This window comes from Gopherus flavomarginatus, chromosome 1 (assembly GCF_025201925.1).
Source record: "Gopherus flavomarginatus isolate rGopFla2 chromosome 1, rGopFla2.mat.asm, whole genome shotgun sequence".
Taxonomy (NCBI): Eukaryota; Metazoa; Chordata; order Testudines; family Testudinidae; genus Gopherus; species Gopherus flavomarginatus.
In genome coordinates this window covers 246,568,441-246,590,568 of record NC_066617.1, presented here as the reverse complement: position 1 = coordinate 246,590,568, position 22,128 = coordinate 246,568,441, and the positions used below count along the sequence as shown (strand labels likewise).

At 40.9% G+C, this 22,128-nt stretch overlaps 1 protein-coding gene across 3 annotated transcripts in view; it reads right to left on the bottom strand.

Annotated features, from left to right (window-relative positions):
- The window catches only part of HERC2 (HECT and RLD domain containing E3 ubiquitin protein ligase 2), a 200,821-nt gene that overhangs the window by 6,393 nt on the left and 172,300 nt on the right, over positions 1-22,128 (bottom strand). For all 3 annotated transcript variants that reach the window (XM_050919178.1, XM_050919184.1, XM_050919190.1), the window contains 9 exons: positions 21,957-22,118; positions 20,897-20,988; positions 19,293-19,432; positions 18,143-18,330; positions 17,165-17,362; positions 9,612-9,695; positions 2,498-2,639; positions 1,316-1,510; positions 922-1,034 (listed from right to left, as the gene is read on the bottom strand). In XM_050919178.1, coding sequence (XP_050775135.1) covers positions 922-1,034; positions 1,316-1,510; positions 2,498-2,639; positions 9,612-9,695; positions 17,165-17,362; positions 18,143-18,330; positions 19,293-19,432; positions 20,897-20,988; positions 21,957-22,118 — 1,314 coding nt within the window. The remainder of the gene's footprint in view (positions 1-921; positions 1,035-1,315; positions 1,511-2,497; positions 2,640-9,611; positions 9,696-17,164; positions 17,363-18,142; positions 18,331-19,292; positions 19,433-20,896; positions 20,989-21,956; positions 22,119-22,128) is intronic.

Genomic DNA, 22,128 nt, shown 5'->3' with positions numbered 1-22,128 from the left:
GTAACTTGCCCAAGATCACCCAGCAGGCCACTGGCAGAGCCTGAAATGTCTCCTGACTGAGTCCAGTCCAGTGTTCTGCCCACTGGACCACACTGCTCCTCATAAATCATCTCTAAAATTTTAAATGTTCAAAGCTGTGGAGTTCCTGCCTGGTCTCCTTTTAGAAGCATAAACTCAAGTGCAGAAATACACAGAAGTGTACCTGTGGAGATTAGCCGTTACTATAAGGGTAGCAATACACTTAAAACTGCATAAAAGACCATCCTTTACACCACACAACTTCTTGTCCTAGAAGTCCACTCCAAACAATTCAGGAGCGTTTTTTGTGTACAATTTTCATCCATCTTTACTAGAAAGTCCCCTTTAAGCAACCAGTTTCTCATTTCCCTTTGTGACAGCTTAAGACAGGTTTCACTGTGTTCTGTAATTCAAACAATTAGTTTAACTCTTTTCATAAGACTTAAATTGATTTAAATTTCTAACTTTAAAGGACAAAACAGAACTTTACACTGTCTCAAAGCTAAAAAGGTTAGTCAAAATGCAACAAGCTACAGCTGCAGAAAGTCAGTCTCACGTAGAGATCTTATGCTAACTTCTCTCTCGCTTTCTGTAAATTAGACCTATTCAATACTTAAAATTAAGGACATGAAGCTACACCACTCAGGAGTGTAAAAAAATCCATATCCCTGAGCAACAAGGCTATTGACAATCTAACTCCCAGAGTAAACACAGCCAGATAGGTGGAAAAATGCTTCTGTCAATGTAGCAACCGTAATTCAGGAAAAATCCCTTATGACAGTGTACACACTGCATCTATACTGCAGGTACATGTTGGGATAGCTACAGCACCATAGCTGCGCTGGAACAGTCCCCATAAGGCAGACATGACCCTAGATCTATGATCAAGAACTGCATACTTACTTCACTGAGATCAGCAATTGTTAGGTTCATCCCTGCCAGCTGTTTCCATACTGGTTCTGCCAGATTGAGGCTTAGCGGGCTGCCAGTTCTGATAGCAATGCCCAGCAGCACACCTGGACGTGTAAAAAATATGAATCATAGAATATCAGGGTTGGAAGGGACCTCAGGAGGTCATCTAGTCCAACCCCTGCTCAAAGGAGGACCAATCCCCAGACAGATTTTTGCCCCAGATCCCTATATGGCCTCCTCAAGGATTGAACTCATAATCCTGGGTTTAATAGGCCAATGCTCAAACCACTGAGCTATCCCTCCTCTTAATTTATGTTTTAAATTCTACACACTTCCCACAGTCAAAGATTTGGTAAAATTATTACAGTGCTGCTAAGAAATTTACCCAGGAAACGAAACATGTTCATATGTAAGAGAGACTTGGCAGCAGGGTTTAACAGGAAGCAATCTCTATTTGCTCCAGATTCATCTCTTCCATTTGGGGTCACAATGAGGAGAGGGGTAAGCCCATTCTGGAGCTCTTCACACATTTCTGCTATTGATTCACTGTAACCTCCACCACAGTCATCCACAGACTCGCCTTGTGAAAACAAAAAGTTGGTTTAAACATGCAGATCACTTCAAGAACGTTTCCAAATGCAGTCCTGAATTAAATGTATTAATATTTCTCCTTTGCGATAGATAAATAGAAAATTGTATTTAAAAGCTGCATTGTTATATTGATAAAATAATTTAATGCATTTTAAATTTTGGTTCTGTAATATAGTTTCCTCCTTGATGGACATGATTATTTTACAACCTTGTATAAGCGTTACAATAAAAGCCAGACATCAATAAAAGCCATCAATAAAAATACAATAAAAGCTATTTTAAAACATCTATGGACTGCAAAGCTAGCATGTAAGAACACAACAAAAAGAAACAAAATCAATTACTCTGCTTAATCAACATGACCTTGATTAAGAGTAGTTTTAATTAATCCTATTTTAATTTATATTATGATATTTTTAAACTCCTGGTTAAACCGTGTTCTCTCCTAAAGCTACCAGGTATTATTACTGTGTCACCACTAGGCAAAAGAAGGAAGCAGGAGGATGGCAGGAAAAATAAAAGATTCAGTGAACATAAGATTCTTAGGGAATATTTTAAAACAGTTGTTCACTTTGATACAGTTCTAAAAATGCCAATATAGCCATAGATTGGAAGTTTATTAGCAACATCCTAATCTAGTTTACTTTTCACCACTAAAGCCAAGTAAAATACAAATTGTGAGCCAGATTCAAATTTCAGAGTTACATTTGGGTTAGAAATCTGCATCTTTGATTTTTAAAGTTCATTATCTTTGGAATTTGAGAGTACGATGATGGAAACATTTCTACTGATACAAGGTTTGACAAAACCTAAACATGGGGCCTGAATTTCTTGGAAAATGGCATTTGCACTGCTGAACATACTAAGCATTTTCTTTTTTCCCCATGCTCTGCTGTAATACCACCCTCCATCCCCCAAAAGGAATAAAATAATATGGTTATGCGGGAAATAGGGTTGAGAAAAAAGTTATTCTTACCAACAAACTTTACTTTCCAAACACGATGAGGTAGAAGAAGACTGTCTGGACTGAAGGAACTCATTTTAGCACACATTTGACCAAACACTGACTTTGTACCATCAGGACCAGCCAATCCACCTTTACTTCTAGAACGCTTTACCTAACAAGTGAACAAGTGCATGTTATAATGTGGCTGTAACACATTGTGTTACATCAGACCATAACAATGTTTGAGTATTGTTGACATGCTTGGCACTGTACTCACACAAGACTGTACCTATGGCAAGGAATTTTCACAGGCTAACACTGATGGGCCAAAGTTCAATTTCAAATGGCCCAGGGTTTTTTAGATATGCAATCTCCCCTTCCTGCCAGGCTCTTACTACCATACATTCTCCTCCAACTGCCCCATCCTCCTCCAGGCACAAGGAGAAAGAATTAGTTTAAATTTCCACTATTGCCTCCTACCAAGACATTTCCTCACCTCAGCCCTTTTGATCCATCACCCAAAGCAAAAGTGAGGCAACGGGGGAAGAATGAACATGACCATACTGGGTCAGATCAACGGTTCAGTGGCCAGTGTCAGATGCTTCACAGGGAGTGAACAGAACATAGCAATTTATCAAGTAGTCCAGTAACAGCTTCTAGTAAGAAGTTTAAGGACACCCACAGCACAGGATTGCATCCCTGACTATCTTGGTTAACAGCCATTAATGGATCTATCCTCTATGAACTTATCTAATGCTTTTTCGAACCCAGTTACACTTTTGGCCTTCACAACATCTCCTGGTAATGAATTCCACAGGTTGACTGGGTGTTACGTTAAGAAGTACTTTCTTATGTTTGTTTTAAGCCTGCTGCCTATTAATTTCACCCTTGGTTCTTGTGTTATGTTCTTTTCATTTTGTCCATGCCATTCATGATTTTATAGACCTCTGTCATATCCCACCTCAGTCATCTCCTTTCTAAACTGACCAGTCCCAGATTTTTTAATCTCTTCCCATATGCAAACTGTGCCAAATCCCTAGTAGTTTTTCTTGCCTTTCTCTGTACTTTTTCCAATTCTAATACATCTTTTTGGAGATTGGGAAACCAGAACTGCACACAGTATTCAACATGTGGGCATACCATTGATTTATATAGTGGCATGACATTTTCTGTCTTATCATCTATCACTTTCCTAATAGCTCCTAGAGTTAGCTTTTTTGATTGCTGCTGCATATTGAGTGGACATTTTCAGAGAACTTTCCACAAGGACTCCAAGATCCCTTTCTTGAGTGGGAACATCTAATTTAGACGTCATCATTTTGTATGTATTGTTGGGACTATATTTCCCAATGTCCATTATTTTGCATTTATCAACATGGAATTTCATCTGCCATTTTGTTGCCTGGTCACCAGTTTTGTGAAATGCCTTTGTAACTCTTTGCAGTCAGGTTTCGACTTAATAATCTTGAATAATTTTGTATCATCTGCAAACTGTCACCTCACTGTTTACCTCCTTTTTCCAGATCATTTAGGAATATGTAGCATTTATGAATGTTTTAGGGAAAAGGCTAGACTAGGGATGGATCCAGCTCTCATTATTTATTTATATGTAGCCTTGCCAACCTCAGATTGTGGAAATTTCAGCTTTCATTAAAAAATAATACTTTTTCAAGCCCTCTGCAGAGATAATCTTTTAAACATAAACTGAGTGTAAACGGATCTGCAGAAAGCCTGAAACCATGATTCAGAGGGAGGAACTCCCTGTTCCCCATCAATCTCATTCAAATGTCAAAGGACATGTCCCACTGTAGTGTCAGCCTTAATTATTAATGATCATTTTAGGATCAAAAGAGGAACTAACCCTGGGAATTGGTGTTGCTGAAGCGAAGAAAATGTAGAGGGGGGGAAAAACAGAGGAACCTCACAAATGAAGAAGAGAAACAGAAAAGGGGAAAGAGAACCAAGGCCAGAAGAAGTGGCAGCCTAAAGGCGGGAGAGGGTTTGCATCAGTGGCACTCACAATAAGGGATTGAACAAATAAATAATAAATAGAAGTGTAGCGATGGCAAACTTTTCACGCATATCTGTGGGAGATTAGGCATGAATCGAGGGGAGTATTAAATCCTTAATTTATACTCCAACCCATGGACAATAAGTAAACCCGGCCCTCCTTCAAATCACTTTGATCCGACCACATTAGTGAGACTAGTACTGTAATACCATGTCCAGTTCTGGTTTCCATATTTCAAAAAGGATGCTGAAAAATTATAAAGGTCTGGAAAATATCTGATAGTTAAGAGACTAAAGCAGCTCAATCAATTCAGTTTGTCCAAGAGAAGGTTAAGAAGTGACTTGATCACAAACTGCAAGTACCTATATGGGGAAGAGATTTCTGATAATAGATGGCTCTTTATCTAGCAGGAAAAGGAATAATTACAATAACAGCCAATGGTTGGATGCTAGAAAAATCGGATGGGAAATAAGGTGAAAATTTTTAACAGTGAGGGTAATTAACTATTAGTCTGACCTAGTGAAACATGATGGAATCAACATCACTTGAAGTCTTTAAATCAAGACTAGATGTTTCTAAAAACTCCAACTGAAGTTATGGGCTTGATGGAGAAGTTACTGGGCGAGCTTCTATGGATGGTGTTATGCAGGAGGTCAGACTAGATGATAATGGTCCTTTCTAGCCTTCACATCTATGACACCTCTGGGCTAGAATAATGCTTCTGACCCTGACACAAAGTGGGACCCTGCAACTACTAGTTTGTTTCAGGCGAGATTGAGTTTAAGAATTCAAGCTCAATGAAGATTGGAAGGACAGGGTAAAATCCTGTTTTCATTAACCTACTCCATGATGAAAACAACAACAGGCATGAGGATGTGAACCCAAACATCTTAGATGCTATTGCCTCCTCCACAAATCCCTTCATAATTCACGATATTGTGGAAACTGTAAATATTGCAATTATTAGGTTTCCACCACAATTTTGAGAGTGGCCACCTCAGGCAGCCAAGGCTCCCAACAGCAGGGGCCCCTGTTCTCAGCCCCGGGTAGCCACTGTCAGCTCTAGGCCCCCGTTCTGAGTCCCCAGGCAGCCAACAGGGAAAAATCATGGATATGTAATAATGGACCTTATAACTGCAAATAATAAGGTCTATTATTACTTTTCCACGATTTTCCATGGCTTGTCCACAACTCAACCACAACTTTTGGACAATCATCCCATGATTCAAATAGGACCTTGCTCATTTAAGTTATAGATATGAGGAAACTGCACTATTGAAAGGTAATTTGAGAGTATGTGAAGTAAACACTAGTAGAAGGAAGCTAAGCTGAAGATGCTCTTAGTCAACCTTCTTAAAAAAATTCAAAGCTGCAGTACTCTCTTTATATTACATAGCATTATGTCAAGAGAGGTGGGCTAGCAAAAAGCCTTTAAATATTTATAGAGAACTCCATAATGTGATGAGGCAGCAGGCAGTGGAGTATAAACAAAGCAGAATATATTTCTGTTCATTAACAAGTGTCAGATCATTGCAATTTAAAAAAAGATTAATTTGGCTGATCTAATTCCATAAAAAAAGTTAGATTTCCAACTTTTTACACTATGTACCATAACATGAAAGGACAAAAAGCAAAAGGACTATATAAGTTTGAGATCTAGTCAGTTTAAGTGAAACAGTACTTTACTATTCAATGTTACAGAAATTTGCAGAAAAGGCCTGTCTGGCCTAAGGCTTGCTATTACATTTGTCAACGTCAGTGGTGGGGGAAAAGAATCCTCTCATAATAACCACTTCCCTCAATGTGACCACATGTGATACCCAGGAAAGGACAAGAGTTTAACATCTTGTTCCCTAATTATACTTGAGGGCATTTTAAAATGAGCTTCAGTCATGTAAGCAAAATCAAGATAAACTCATGTGACAATGTAGGGGTATACAGACATCAGGATCCATCATTTTCTCTTCATATTATGTAACTCCTTGGATTTTCACGAGATGGTCCACATATGTGCTTTTCACACTGTCAAGCACAAGACATCTTGATAGTTGTAGTCCACCCCAGAAATTTTGTCTACTGGGCTTATCCCCCACCCCTCACCCCAGCCCTGCCCTTTGCACACATACAAAGTGTTTAAACCTACTAAAAAGGAAGTGCAAAATTCTGTATCTCAAAATGCTGCCTTATATCTCTGATCTGGAAGTGCTCTGTGTAAATTCAATTGCAGGGATCAGACAATTTAGGAAATAACCAAGCTACAAAGTGACTTGGAGAGATTAGAGCATTGGGGGCTGTAGACAATGTGGGGGGAATCAGTGTTAATAACTGTGAAATCTTACACAGAGAGAGGAGAAAAACAGCAGTTGCCAACAGGAAGAAGGGTAGGATAGCCAGCCATATATAACAATCAAGCAAACACACAAACGGTCAAAAAAAACAAAAAAAAAAAAACCTTTTTACCAAGATGTATAAATCTGTGCCACAAAGTTAAACAAAATGGCAATTTCCCTCACATTTTATAAACGTTAGCTTGTTATTCTGCTATTTAAGGGATCTACAGGAGATCAGCACTGTGTGGCTGACTGCAAGGTGGCTTATAGCAGAATGAAGGACTGAAGATATTGCAGGGAGTAGGAGATGGTTATAGTAAATACAGCTCTCATTCAGGGCTCCTAAATAGTGCAGGCACAGAGCTATGCTCCTGCAAGATTACAGTTGGTCATGGCAGAAGATTTCCTCAGATGTACAGCCCGTTAGTCATTTAAAGAGGAGCTCCACTCCCACAGGATTTAGGATCTAGACATGGATGATGATATCCCTTCATCTTAGAAATCCATATCCCTGAATGTCCACAACCCCTGCTCCCTCCAAAGCAGTGCTCAGCTCCTTCTACCCTTTCCTATCATTTTTCCTCAGTTCTTAAGAGCCAAGCAGGCTTTCAATTTATTTGATCAGCTAGCATTGCTACATAATTGCCAATCAGCCACAGAAATTAATACAACCCTGTTGTACACAAGGGATCCCATGCTGCATAATGTAAATCTAACGTGCCAGAGTACACAGAGCAATAGACATAAATAAGTACATTCAACCAAGTTTATTTTAGAATAGTCTCTCTGATTTTTTGGGTAAGTCTACACAGCAATGTAAGCCTACAGTTAGTGGGACTCGAGTCAGCTGACCCATGTCAGCGAACCCTGGGTTTGAGCATCTACCTGACATTTTAACCCTAGGTTAAGGGATTATCTGACCCATGCTTGAACCAAAGTAGCCGGTCCCTAGCACCCCCACCCAGCGTTGACATACTAGCTCTACAAACCTATTGCACTGTGGGAAAACTCCTAAGTGTGATGGTACGATGCATGGGACTCAGGTGCCCACAAGAAGCACAGGTATCTAAACTGCAGTTAGCTGCTTTGGTGGCTGTCTCAGTGGAATGGCTGCAGTTTGAGAAGGCTTTATACTGATCTGCCATCTAATCTGAGTCACACTGGCAGCCCCTGTTCTGATGATAATTAGGACATCAGTCTCCAGGGCTGTCAAACTATTAACATGAAATACTGTGATTCTTAATTTTTCAACTGGGCTGTTCAATGAAGGGATTTTTGTTTGGTTTTTTATTTTGTCTCCTTTGAAGTTTCAGAGGAAAACACACACCCACACACACACACACCCACACACACACACCCACCCCCAGCCTGGCTGCTGTGGAGCAGCAAAGTACAGCCTCAGGCCTTGGAGTGGAGTGTGCTCCAGTACCCCGTGAATCCCTTATTCCTGCCCCTGCCACACCTGGGAAGATGGGCACAAGGGATTCCCAGGAGGAGAAGTTTCGGGGCTGGCTTCCACTCACCGCCCTCACAGTGCATACTGCTTGAATGCCTCTGCACACGCAGCCCCCAGGGAAGGTGCGGGAGGGACAGACTGGCGGCAAAGGGGAGAGAGCAGAATGGGATCAAGAAGCTGCTTTGCAGGCAGGGAAAGTGGCAGAGCTCCAGGCTCAGCATGGCTGGGGGAGTGATGACCCCTAACACCCTGGCAGTGGGGAGCCACTTCTGCCCCACCAGCTTTGCTCCCTGCTAAAAGCAAGCTCTGGACAGCAGCGAGGAGGAGCCTGAGACACTGATGCTGTGGGAAGGTTTTAGAATTGGCTCCCACATGCCACCCTGACAGTGCACGCTCCCTATACACTCCCCTGACAGTGCACGCTGCCTATACACCCCCGCATGCATAGCCTCAGGAGGGACAGGGGGCCAGAGAGAGACCAAGTGGCTGCCCTGCAGGGAGGGAGAATGGTTGGGGTGTTGGACTCATCCTTCCCCAGCTGCACAGAGCCCAAAGCTCTGCCACTCCCTGTACCTGCAGGGCATCTGATTAGTCCCCGCTCTGCTCTCCTGCCTTTGCTCCCAGGCCCCTTCTGGGGCTGCATGCGCAGGGTTGCCCAGGCAGCATGCATGAAAACCAGGTTGTGCACTTTGACCAGGAAGCAGCTCTATTTGCAAATAGTGTCTTCTGATCCATCTCCATTGAAAACCCTGTAGCCTCTCTCATAGCATGCTCACAGACCAGTGTTCAGCAGACAATGGGTTAATGATGATCTGAGCTGCTGCTGTTTGCAAAGGGAGATGTGGCTTCCATTTGCAACAGAGTACAACCGACTGCACCACACACTGTCAGCAGAGAGAGAACTCAGCAAGTTGCCCCAAGGATCTCTGGGATACATCTGGAAGTCTACTGGGACCCGAGTCAAAATGGGGCCATGTGCACACAGGAAAGCAATAGGGCTTGGACCCTAGGTCACAGCTTAACATGGGCTTGGACTCTCAAGCCCTGCAGGGTCCTGGGACTCTAGATTCAAGCTGTAGGTTAGCACAAATGGTGTGTGGATGCAAGGGGGCGGGGTGTCAGGCTTGGGCCCAGGCTTACACTGCTGTGTAGACATACAGTGCTTTGTTTAATGATTGAGGGTAACTGCCAAAGGAAAGCTGTGGAATCAAATCTGGTGGGATGTAGTCCATGAGAGAATCATTCACTTAAAGAAGCAGCCCTTATAAGAGCACATAATTTCATTTGTTTTTGCACTATAAACACCAGAGTTAGCCACACATTACAATCACAGCTTAGTTACATTACCTGTATTCTGTTGAGTTCTACAACTGGTCCATGCTGACGATCTCTCACCATAGTTGCTTGCACAACTTTTCTGAAAGCTGCCTCCTAAAAAATAAAAATACAAAAAACTAAACATCATAGAGCAGTGCAAAAATTACAATACAATTCTAAATCTGTGGGCATTTCAGATTTAAACATATGCTTAATTCCACTCGGGGGATGGGGATGGGGAATACAACAGAGATTTACCACAAAACAAGAAAACTTGCATCTTGCTGTCTTACCCCTCAGGAAGATCCTATCAATAACAAGGAATACATTGCACAAGAAACTGTTCCTTAGTGACAAGCTGTCTGGAGTTTCTCAGGAGTGTGGGTACCAACCTCAGGGCAGACTGTGAAGAAGGAGGGCACAAACCCCCAACTGGCTGTGAATTCTATACTTAGATTTCACCAACCAAGTATCAAGGGTGAACTCCTCAAGCACTGTAAGAGCCTTATCATGGAGTCACAGACAGTCCCCTTGAACACTCGAGTCTATCTTGCCACCTAAGCAAGCTTGCTTTTGTGACAGATGGCCCCTTATACCAAAAATTACAACAATATTCAAGTTACTTCCAGTTCCAAAGGACCGGTCACTTACCCCAGGTCAACTCTCACCAAAGACAACCCTTGTAGCCAATCCTATAATAAACTAACTAAAGATTTATTAACTAAGAAAAATAAATGAGAGTTACTTACCAGGTTAAAGCAGGTGAACACACACACACACACACACACGAGTTATAGTATTAGTTCCAAAAGGTAATAAAAGCTGCTATAATATCAAAGCTCTACATGTCCTTTAGGGCCAACCCACACTAAGAAGCTGGTGATCCCTTGCTTATGCTTAGAAATCTTTGCCGTTCAGAGTTCAAGCAGCATAGAGAATTTCTTCTTGACAAAGATTTTTATTCCCTTCCCCCCCGAGTTCAAGCTGATGCAACAAGTGCTTGCGTACATCTTTTCCTGGGTGTGTGTGTGGGCAGGGGGGGGGGGAAGGGGCGGAAGAGAGCAATCAATTAAGTCTTTTGTCCACTGTTGTTCAACAACAGTTTGTCTGGTGTCTATGGGACTTCTTTTCTTAGGCAGGAGATGAGACCACTTTTGGTAAACTAGTAATGCTTCTCTCCTGACTAGATTTACAGTTTCAGAGCAAACACATTTATAGTTACCAAGCAAACACTTTAATATTACCTTATAATATCTGCATCCCATGTTAAACACTACATGCATTTTTATAAATCTAATACCTATTTTAACAGTACTAACACAGGTGAGCCAGACTGGTTTCCAGCTATTATTCCTGGGGGAATTCTTAAATTAAAATTAAATCAAAATAAACAATTCTGCAAAATTCTCCATATTTTATTTGTCAAAACACCACAATATAATCATGCCAGTCTCAATTATTTTGGCAATTTATTTCAAAATATCTGTCAGCAAGTATGTCTGAAACCATACAGACTAAAAAAAGATTCTGGTAATTTTTACTAGGCATATTAATACAGAACTGAGTAATTGATGTAAGTTACAATACAGAACTGTATTTCCCGCACCTGTCATAAGGAGTGCAAAGGCTTGAGAGAGTCAGGGGTAACGGAGGATCTGATAGAGAGGCAAGGAGCCAGGAGTGAACCTGGAGGGTTGTTGGGTGAGGGTAGGAGAAGTCTGGAATAAGATTTTTTGGGTGGAGGTAGGGGCAAGATTGTTAGGGAGTTGGGGAACCTCCCCTGTGTACATCTGGGCTGACCCAAAGCCTCTCCCATTCAAATAGGCACATGTGCCCCGGTCCCCACACACCCATCCCATGAGTCACTGCAGCCTCCTCCCCCATCCCCATGTGTCCCAGCAGCTCGCCCATACCAATGTGGCCTTGCACCCTGACTCTCATTCAGCCCCTGGCTCAGTGCTGTCACCCCATAAACTCCTCAGCCCATACCCCAATCTGTCCCCCGCACAAGCCATTCTGAACCCCAGTCTAAGACACACCCCAGCAGCCCTGTGTACCCCACTCTATGTCCAAACCTGGATCCATGGGCAGGGTGCTGTGATGAACTTCTGCTCCTGGAAGAATTCTGTGCCACTGTGCATGCACAGAATTTTTTTCCCCCCTCACAGAAGATACATTCTGCCCCAGAAGTGCTGCAGCTCTGGCTTCTGCCCACCAGAAGCTGGGGTGGTGCCAGAACAGCCAGCAGCATGGTGCAGGTTGTTGTTCTGGCACCACAGCAGCTTCTGATGGACGAAAGGCAGAACTGCAACACTTCTGCGGCAGAATGTATTTTCTACAGAAAAAAAATAAAATTAAGTGGAACACATGAATTCGGCACACTCAAGACAGAGACTTTAAGCAGCAGTACTGTAAGGTTATCCATGTACCCTGCACGTCCTCTTGCCTCTAACCCAACCCTCTCTGTTCCTTCACACTGGAATCCTGATGACATTAGACACCAAGTAGTGGGGGATAGAAGGTGGATTGTGGAATATATATATGTATAACAAATCTAAGATCCACAGTTACTGTACAGGTAAATAACTCTCGCTTCATGGAGTGTTTGTAGACATATATATTCTACTTTATGTGATTACTAAGCAGTCCAATGGTGGTGGAAACTCAGAAGTTACTTAAACGAGAATGGAAGAACATGTTTTCCGAAGTGAGTGTCTGCTCTGGAAGCTTCTACAGTCACATAGTATCAAACAAACATGTGAACAGAGACCACACTGCTTTCTCTGCAGGTGTCTAATAGGGACGTTACTGAGGAGGCCACTAATGCAGCTTGGACCCTCGATGAAAGAGCAGTAATTCTCTCCGGTGAGGTGACATTTGCGAAGTCATAAGTTTGTATACAAGAAGAAATCCAATTTGATGTCCCTTATGGCAGTGACCATTTATCCTCTCATTTTTTTCAGCATAAGATACAAACAGTATGGGAGAAGGCTTAAAGGGTTTAGTCCTGTCAATGTAAAGAGAAAACCCTGCAGATGTCAAAAGTATGCAAGTATAGGTGTGCAGTTTAAGAAAAAAGACTGGTATATGTATCACCTGATTTAAACAGAATTCCAACACCACTTTTGATAAGAATTTCAGATAAGGCTGTAAGGCTATGTTGTCCTTATACAAAAAATTGTATATGGGTTCATACCAAAGCCTGAAACTCACCTAGATGATACCACTACTAAGAATGCTGTTTTAGCAGACAAATGCAAAAGGAAGCAGATGGCTAAATGCTCTAAGGGTGGTCCTATGAGTATTTACAAGACCAAATTAAGGTTCCAAGAGGAAAGTGGAGTTTTAACCAGCGAGTAGACTAATTAGTCCTTTCAAGGATCTTCCAGCCAGAGTGAGAAATAAACAGACCAGTCTTGAATAAACGGATGAAAGGCTGAGATGGCTACCAAATGGACTTTTAATAAGCTCAGCGACAGATGCGACCTCTTCAGTTATAGCAGGTAGTTCCAAAAGGTCCTGAATCTGCAACGTGCATGGAGACAAGTGGTGGCAATATGCCCAGATCAAGAACCTCTTCCACTTAGCAAGGGAAGTCATTTTAGTGAAATGCTCCCTACCAATTAACACATTTCGAACAACCTAATAACAGCTTTTCTGCAGCTGTTGGCCACTGAGTATCCACATTATGAGGTGGAAGCTGCATGGATTAGTGTGCAACACCTGGTTGTAATCTTGCAATATTATGTCCTGGAGGACAAATAATGTGAATTAAGATTGGATTGACAGATTCTGCAGGTCTAAAGTACCAATACTGTCTTGGCCAAGCTAAAGCTATGAGAATCATCATAGAGTATTCCATCATCTTTCAGATTACTCTGAGAATCAGTGAGACTACAGATATGCGTACAGGAACTCTGTCCCTCCTACCTCCCAGGGCAGTAGGAATAGATCTGTCACAGAGTCATGGAACAAGAAGCAGCTGCACTTATTGTATCTTGTCACTAAGAAATCCATGGTGGGAAATCCCCATCTTTGGAACACTGATTAGTTTTTCTGGTACCACTCACGATTTCCAACAAACTTTCTGCTGTGGCAAACCAGGAGGACATTCTGCACCCATCAAACGTCTGAGAACTTGAGGGTGATGATGTTTGGCCTGCAGAAGTTCTACAAATGGCTTGCCTCCAAAACACAGGAGATCTGATCTTGTCCCATCTTGTTTGAGGTAAAACATTGCAGACATATTGCCCATCATTACTTGTATGGTGACGCCCCAGAGAGATGGAAGAAAAACTTGGTATGCACAGTGAATGGCCCTCAGTTCTAGAACATTTACATGAAGAGCTGCCTCAAGTGGACTAGAGATCTTGATTATGCACTCCATTCAGGTTTGCCCTCCAGCCTATGGTGGATGCATCTGTCATTAATATCTTTGATGGTAAAGGAGGAGATTAGGGTAGCTGCTTGCAGACATTTTCCAGGCTCATCCACCAGCTTAATTATGAGAGGACTTGCGCAGGCATATGAATCAGCATGTCCACGGGTGTAAGCTTGAATGATATACAGACGTCAACCAGCTTTGCACGTATTGCAGCTGAAGTGGGACATGTGAAGTCATGCACCTGCAGGATGCCATGTGCCCCAGAAATCTGAGGCATGTTCCAACTTGTCAGATAAAAGCATAGTTGGTGCACAGGGAGAGAATGGAATGGACTCTCTTGAGACAGATAAGCAGTTGCCAAGTTAAGAAGAGATGGGTTGAACAACTAGAGCTCTCAAGGAAGTAGTCAAATCTGCTACTTGGATTAACGTGAGGACAATCTTCAGCAAGGGAATTTGTTCCTCTTCCTGGATGGATATGGGCAAGCCAATAATAAGGTGGAGGCCTACATTCTTTCCTTTTGGGGGCAGGCATGTAAACATCTAGATATCTCAGGGGTGCACAAAAATCCCTAGGAGTGTGCAAAGCCTCAGACTTCCTGTTGAAAAAAAAAGACTGCACCCCTCAAAGGGATGGTCCTTAACTGTTTCCGCACTTCTTTAGAGATGCCAGAAGTTTGCAGTCATGAGGTCTCTCTCATTAGTACAGCCATTGCCATGGATCATGTTGAGACCTGTTCGAAGAGATGTTTTGGTGACAAGTTGGTCCTGGACTATGACAGAAGAACTCCTCCCTGGGCTCTTTGGGAAGTTTGGAAATTTCCTCAGAATTTTCTGACAAAGTCAGATTTAGAGAGAACCACCCTGTAATTCTCATCTGTAAACTTATGTAGAGCAGCTCTTTCTTCCCCAGCAAGTTGAGCTTTTTTGGCTCTGTCTCTGGGACTGTGCTTCTGTTGTCCTCACCTGGTCCTTTCAATTGAAATTGTTACTACCAGGATCCTGGCACCAGATGGGAGAAGAATTGTTTGAAATCCTATGCACCCTACAGCAACAGACAGCTCTTTTTTAAAAAAAAATAAAATGAAGTAGGTGGTATGAAGGCTGGTTCTGGACAATGATTTGATTCTGCTAAACACCTTCATTTTTAGGCAGCGTCACTCTACTAGGAAAAGCCTGTCAGATGTGGTTGAGTGTTCCCCACAGCCACACACAAGACTGCTGTGAAATGACCCAGCCACTGGGTCTGTCTCCAGGTGTTTCAAGCCTGTGAAGCCTGGACAAAGCCCAGCCATTGCCCCATTTTTGGATCCCTAGACACACTTTCAGGTTGCAGACCCTATGTCTGGCATACTGTTGGGACAACTGGGACTATAAATTTACCCTAATTGTGAGTTTAACTGTAAGTGACTGAAAGTTCATAAAATGTCACAATAACCTGTAACAACAAAGGTTGATGGAAAAAGATAACAAAGGGAGACAAAAACTGAATTAGTCCACACAGCAAGGTCTACTGATAGAACTCAAGGACCGTGTTAAGATCATGCCTGATAAACAAGAGACGTGAGAGATCAGAAATCAGTAAACCAAAACTAGTGTGTCAGAAATTAGGCCTAATTGGTGGACAAAATAATAAGTGGACGGGCAATTTTGTCCATCTCTCCTTTCTGGGGTCCTCAAAAAGAGACTTTGGGGGAAAAGCTAATGGACTGCAACACTGGCTAACTGAAAGATGAGAGAAGGGGAAGGAGCAAGCTTCACTATCATGGATGACACCACACCATCCCCTTTACCCTGATCCTGAAAGATGCCCTGACCAGGCCAGAGAGAGGAAGTCAAATGACATTGCCACCTTCATCAACTCTGGCTGAATCCTGAACAGCACCTGGTACGAGAGACTGTCTCTCCTTCCTTCTCTGAACAACATTCTTTTCCTTCCCCATCTTATTTTTTCTCTTTCCTATCTCTCTCCTTTTTTCCTTCTGTCTAATAAGAGCCTGTCTTAGTCAAACAAAACTGCATATTTTGCAACACCGCTGTAACCAGAAAAGTCAGCTAAAACAATGCCCTACACACCCCAATGCTGGTACAAGTTTGCCAGGTCTCCAAGTGGCTGATAAGACCATGAGCTGTGTTTTGCCAGCAGTAAGACTGCAAGTGAAAATCAACATCAGAGACAGAAGCTGCACTTTCTATCTCTGCTAAACAAGAGGGCTTTTCCTTCTAAAATCTCTCTCCAGCTAAAGGGAAAGGGAACAAGGGATGTTCAAACTGAAATCTTATTTAATAATTTGCATTTTAAATGCTTTAATGCAGCTTCTTTCTTTTTGCACATTAATAAAAGGTGAAAAAAATTTTTTATGGTGAGTCTTCCATGGTACTAGGCAGGCTGTAGTTTCTGTTGACCAAACCCAAAATCTTATTGAACATTAAAACTGTTTAACGTTGGCAAGTGAGTGGGTTAACACCTTTGACTCTCTGGGCCCATATATACCATGTAAATTAACTCACCTTCATCCTCTTGAGAGCTGGATCCTGTTGTCCAGCTGCCTGTCCCTGGGTCCAGTACTGACTCCCCCATTGCTTAAACACACATTCTCCCCGACTCCACCCAAAGGTGTGAGCCTTCAAGTTTTACAGTTTAACTCTCTCAAAAGGCACACAGACATTGTAAAGCATATACACATGGACACTGACATTTAGTGCAGATTCTAGCACCACTCTTTTTTACTCCACAGATAAAGCACAAGAGACTGTTCATGTTCTGACTTCATTCAGGCTGAAATGCATTTCTCACTGCACACCTCCATTGTATCAACCAGCTAAACACCAAGTCATTACATCTGAAATTCAAAAACCAGTGTTGCTCCTTGGAAGAAGTCCATTTAGTTTTACTCTCTCAAGGTAAGTTCTACTAAATATTCTAGGAGAACTCAACTAAATTAGAACAGAAGACTTAATATTTAAGAACTGATAGCAGCAGCCTACACATTCCCTACAGCATGAGATAATCAAGTTGTCAAATTCCACTTGCCACCTGAAATTATAACTATGATGTATTATTTATATTGCTCACACATGAGCTAAGATACAAAGCTCTATTCCATTTTCTTCAGAAAATATTTAGACAACGTATATAATTACAATTACTACAATCTAAGATTGGCTTTGAAAATTCAAATATAAATCCTGATAAATACCTTTCCCTGTGATATCAGAATTCCCCGTAAAGTATCAAATCCAATAGAGGGTCCCTGGCCAGTTTCATCAAGGCGTCCTTCGAGATCAAACATGGGAATGCAAGGACAAAATAGTTCAGAGATGTGATGCAGTAACAACAGTCTGTTTCTCAATGCAATTATTGGTATTTCCTGTAGATGGTTGTACTCCATAGGAACCTATGATAGAACAATTATATTGTTAAGATTGAACACATTTAGTTTCCGTATGTGCACGGAACAATTTACAGATTAATAATTTATTGAGTAAAGGAATACAAGCAGATTTTGGTGTTAAGAAATTAAGATATTTGCTTATTTTGGACTGTCAGCACTAAAGACAGGATGAGTTAGCTTATATATAAAATATTTTTCTAGCATCACTAAACTGAAAAGATTTTAAAAGGGTTATACGTGACATTGGAATGTGGAAGTAGTAATTATTTTTATCACTTCAGATTTTAGAAGCTCCTCCTATAAGGGACTCTTATCTGTACTACTGATCCAGTCTATTGTACATGATGGGCAAGAGTAGCAATGGAATGACATTTATATTATAGTGGTGGAAGAAAAAGTGAAGGAAAATATTAAAAAAGTGGCCTTTCAAACCCAAAGGGAGCAGAGAAAGTTCCACTAAAACAAAGGGGAGAAAAGTCAAACTTTCATAGCATTAGTTGAAAGCCGCATTTGAATTTCTTTTCACTTTCAAACTAAATTAATGATGGTAGCTAAAAGATTAAAGTTATTTCTGCCTAGAATAGTGGAATCCTTCTATTTGAATTTGGGAAGAGGGACAGGAGCAACAGAGGGAGATCTTAACAAAAAGCAATTAAAGCCTTGATCCAAAACTAGAATTATGCATTTTCTTAGTTATTTGGAAAGGAAAAACAGCTACTGCAAAGTTTTAATAACTGCATTAACTAAATTTCAATATCCAACTTTACTAAAGGAAAATCTTACTTGGGTAGGAAGCTTGCCAGCATTAGCAGGTTTACTAGTTGACCAGGCTAAAGTATGTGCTGACCCACAGGCAACTCTGTTTATTTTTTTACCCTGAAGTGCTGCAACCAACCGGGGTCTTTGAATAGCATTAGTTGTCCCATCTCCAAGCTGCCCTTCATCATTATCTCCCCACGTGTACACTTCACCTAAACCAACACAAACATGTTTACTTTCCTTAGAAAGAAGAATGAAAATCAAATTTATTTCCTGTGAAATTCACTGGGACAGGGACCATCTTTTTGTTCTCTGTACAGCAGCTAGCATAATAGAGTCCTGCTCCATGACTAGGGCTCCAAGCCGCTACAAACAAAAAATATTGTTATCTCCATGAAGGAAACACTCAGAATTACTAATCAATCAGAATTGAGACCCCATTATGCTAGCTGCAGTACAAACAGGTATAAAGATATGTCCACTGCCCGGTTTACAAACTCATTTAAGTATCTAAAACACAAGAAGGAAATTGGGAAGCAGGACAAGAATTACAGTGATAGAAAACACTACTGGCTGTCTATATTTGATGGTTCCATGGCTGGTGAAATTAAAGGAAAGCTTAGCCACCATGCATGCCTACTTTGTAATATTTCACCAGCATTTTTGTAAACTTGCTAATTAAATGCAGAAACAAATCTACTAGAAGAAACATTTAATAATTCAAACAATACACTAAAATGAAAGTAAGCTGCTCTGTAAGACACGACTGTTTGCTTCCATACTTCATTTACCAAGTTAAACATTTTAGCAAGTTGAACCGACTTCCTAGGTAACAGAAAAGCTTAGTGCACTCATTTAAAGCTCAACAAATTTGCAATTACTGTTAACGCTATATGTTTTTCTTTAGAGCATCTCAAATGTTTTATGAAACTTAGCTTTTATTTTTTTTCCCACTAAGTGACTGAAAACCTTGAAATTGTATGCATACCCTTTTAGATCACCAACACAAACCGAGATTTGTGGCTTGGGAAATATGCAAATATGTCAGTGCACAAAAGGAGGGCAGGTTGTGACCTGTTAAAAACGTTGATCCATCAGATTTCAGACTTTTTTAAATGTTTCATTTTTCAAAATAAAGTTTAATAAGAACAACTAAAATATTTATTCGCTATACCGTCTTCAGTGCAGCAAACACAGTGCAAAGAGCCAGTAGCTATTGCGATGACTTTCTTTCCTTGCAGCCCTTGTACTTGTCGAGGTCTTCTCACATGGTCATCAGATCCATGGCCTAATCGATGATAATCTCCTTTACCCCTGCATATAGATAACATAACTAGTACAAACATTTTTCAACCACACACTTATAAAAGGACTTTTTCAGATTTGTAAAATTTAACTTGATAAAAATCATAATATTTCGTCTTCAAGTAAGATTGGACAACTTTAAAAGCTGACCTCGTTGTTAGTAGATTGGGGACCAAAGACAAATTAGTACTCAGTCACCATTATACCAGAAACTAGTGTTTTAGGCTGAGATTTACAAATATAGGCCAAATGTGAATTCATCATCATGAATACTTCTTTCCACACAGACCAATAACCAAACTTATACTAAATATTTAGTATACGACCTAGGACTCTGTCTCCAAATATGTCAAATGTGAGGCAGCAAGAGGGAATCCCTCATATCATCCTTTGTTCCTATTCTATTGATGTGATGTGGCTTTGCTTACACAATCACAGATCTTTATTCTTTTTTTGTATACCATATATAAATATGTAATATACATACATTATTAATTAGACATCACAACATACACAAACTGCCATATAACTCTGACCAACTCTCCTCCATTCTATCCACACTAACGCATTATTTCAGTGCTAACATTCCAACACTGTAGTGCACCTGAGGGCTTGGCTACACTCGAAACTCCAAAGCGCTGCCGCAGGAGCGCTCCCACAGCAGCACTTTGAAGAGCGAGTGTGGTCGCGGCACCAGCACTGCGAGAGAGCTCTCCCAGGGCTGCAGGTACTCCACCTCCCTGAGGGGATTAGCTTACAGCGCTGGGAGCCGTGTTCCCAGCACTGGGGCACTGGTTTACACTGGCACTTTACAGCATTGTAACTTGCTGCGCTCAGGGGGGTGTTTTTTCACATCCCTGAGCAAGAAAGTTGCAGTGCTGTAAAGCGCCAGTGTAGCCAAGGTCTGACATATAAATATCTTGTGACGCCGGCTACAACAGTGCCATGCGAACGCCTGTTCTCACTTTCAGGTGACACTGTACTTAAGAAGAGGGCAGCATCATCTCCTACAAATGTAAAAAAACTTGTTTCTCTTAGTGATTTGCTGAACAAGAAGTAGGAGTGAGTGGACATGTAGGCACTAAAGTTTGACATTGTTTTATTTTTGAATGCAATTATGTAACCAAAAAAACCACCTATTTGTAAGTTGCACTTTCATGATAAAGAGACTGCACAATAGTACTTATATGAGGTGAACTGAAAAATACCATTTCTTTTATTATTTTTACAATGCAAATATTTGTAATAAAATTAATATAAAGTGAGCACCGTACACTTTGTATTCTGTGTTGTAACTGAAAGCGATTTATTTGAAAATGTAGAAAAACATCCAAAAATATTTAATAAATTTCAACTGGTATTCTATTGTTTAACAGTGTGATTAATCGCAATTAATTTTTTTGAGTTAATTGCGTGAGTTAACTGTGATTAAATTGACAGCCCTAATATTTACTGCAAATTCAAAACACATACCAGGTATATACTGCTCCGGACTTGGTAAGAGCCACAGAGAATTGTGATCCACATTCCACTTTAACCACTCCAAGGCCTGTGAGGGAATCAATCTGGGAAAACAGGATTAAATCCAACTAGATTGACTGAGACAAGGTGGGTGAGGTAATATCTTTAATGGACCAACTTCCATTGGCAGAGGAATCAGGCTTTCAAGCTGCACAGGGCTCTTCTTCAGGTGTGGAAAAAGAAATCAATGTGTCACAGCTAAATACATAGCAGGACAGATTGATAGACTGATTGAACAGCCTTTCTGCAGTTGGCAGTACTGTATGTGCCCGTTTAATTGAACTCAATGTATATGCTGTTCATAAGTTATATTTTCTAAAACTTTTCACTCCATCCAGTTTTTAAGTTTTGTTTAAAATTAGAGTTAAACCTTAATTTTTTTATAAATATTTTTTGAAAGCCAAGATCAGGGAAATGGATAAAATTTTACATAGCATACTCTGCCATCTCCTCTCCTCAGTTTAGAGGATAAGGATATTTAACCTATGAATAACAGCACTACCACTATATAGCAATATTATTTATGCTATCAGATATCTGTACGGTCCTCAACTCAATATTTTAAGACGTTCCAAGTCAACTATATATTCATATGTAGCAAGTTACAATAAAATGGGATGTTGAGCTTAATCAATTTTTGTTCCTTTCTGGGGTTTGGGGTCACCCTATTTACTGGTACCATATCTTACAGTGTATAAATTCAATGTGCCTGTGGAGATGTCAGGAGATTCTACTCACTTGAAAGATTCTCTAAATTTAAAATTAGGAATACCACAGGAAGCAACAATATTGCTGAAAGAGAAAGAAAAACTAAGTGCAACCCCTGTAACTCAGACATACAAGCACAAGGCTATATTACTAGTCAGTGTGTCTAACTAAGCTGCCTCCGTGGTAACCACCAGGAAAACCCTTCTCTCTAAAGACAAGGGGAATCTTCTGCAAATTGGTAACTCGCTTTTCATTACTCTTCCCTAAAATGAGTGTGTTTTAACTGATGTAAAATATAAAATACCTTCATTGGTACTTTACAGCCATCACTGCCTCCTCTCCCAAGTTTTCCATAATCTCCATCACCCCATGACCAGACAGTATCATCATCAGTCAGGCACAATGTCTGTGCATCTCCACTACCACAAGCTATGTCGATCACACGATAGCCCTGCAATGCTTCCACCTGAAAGACA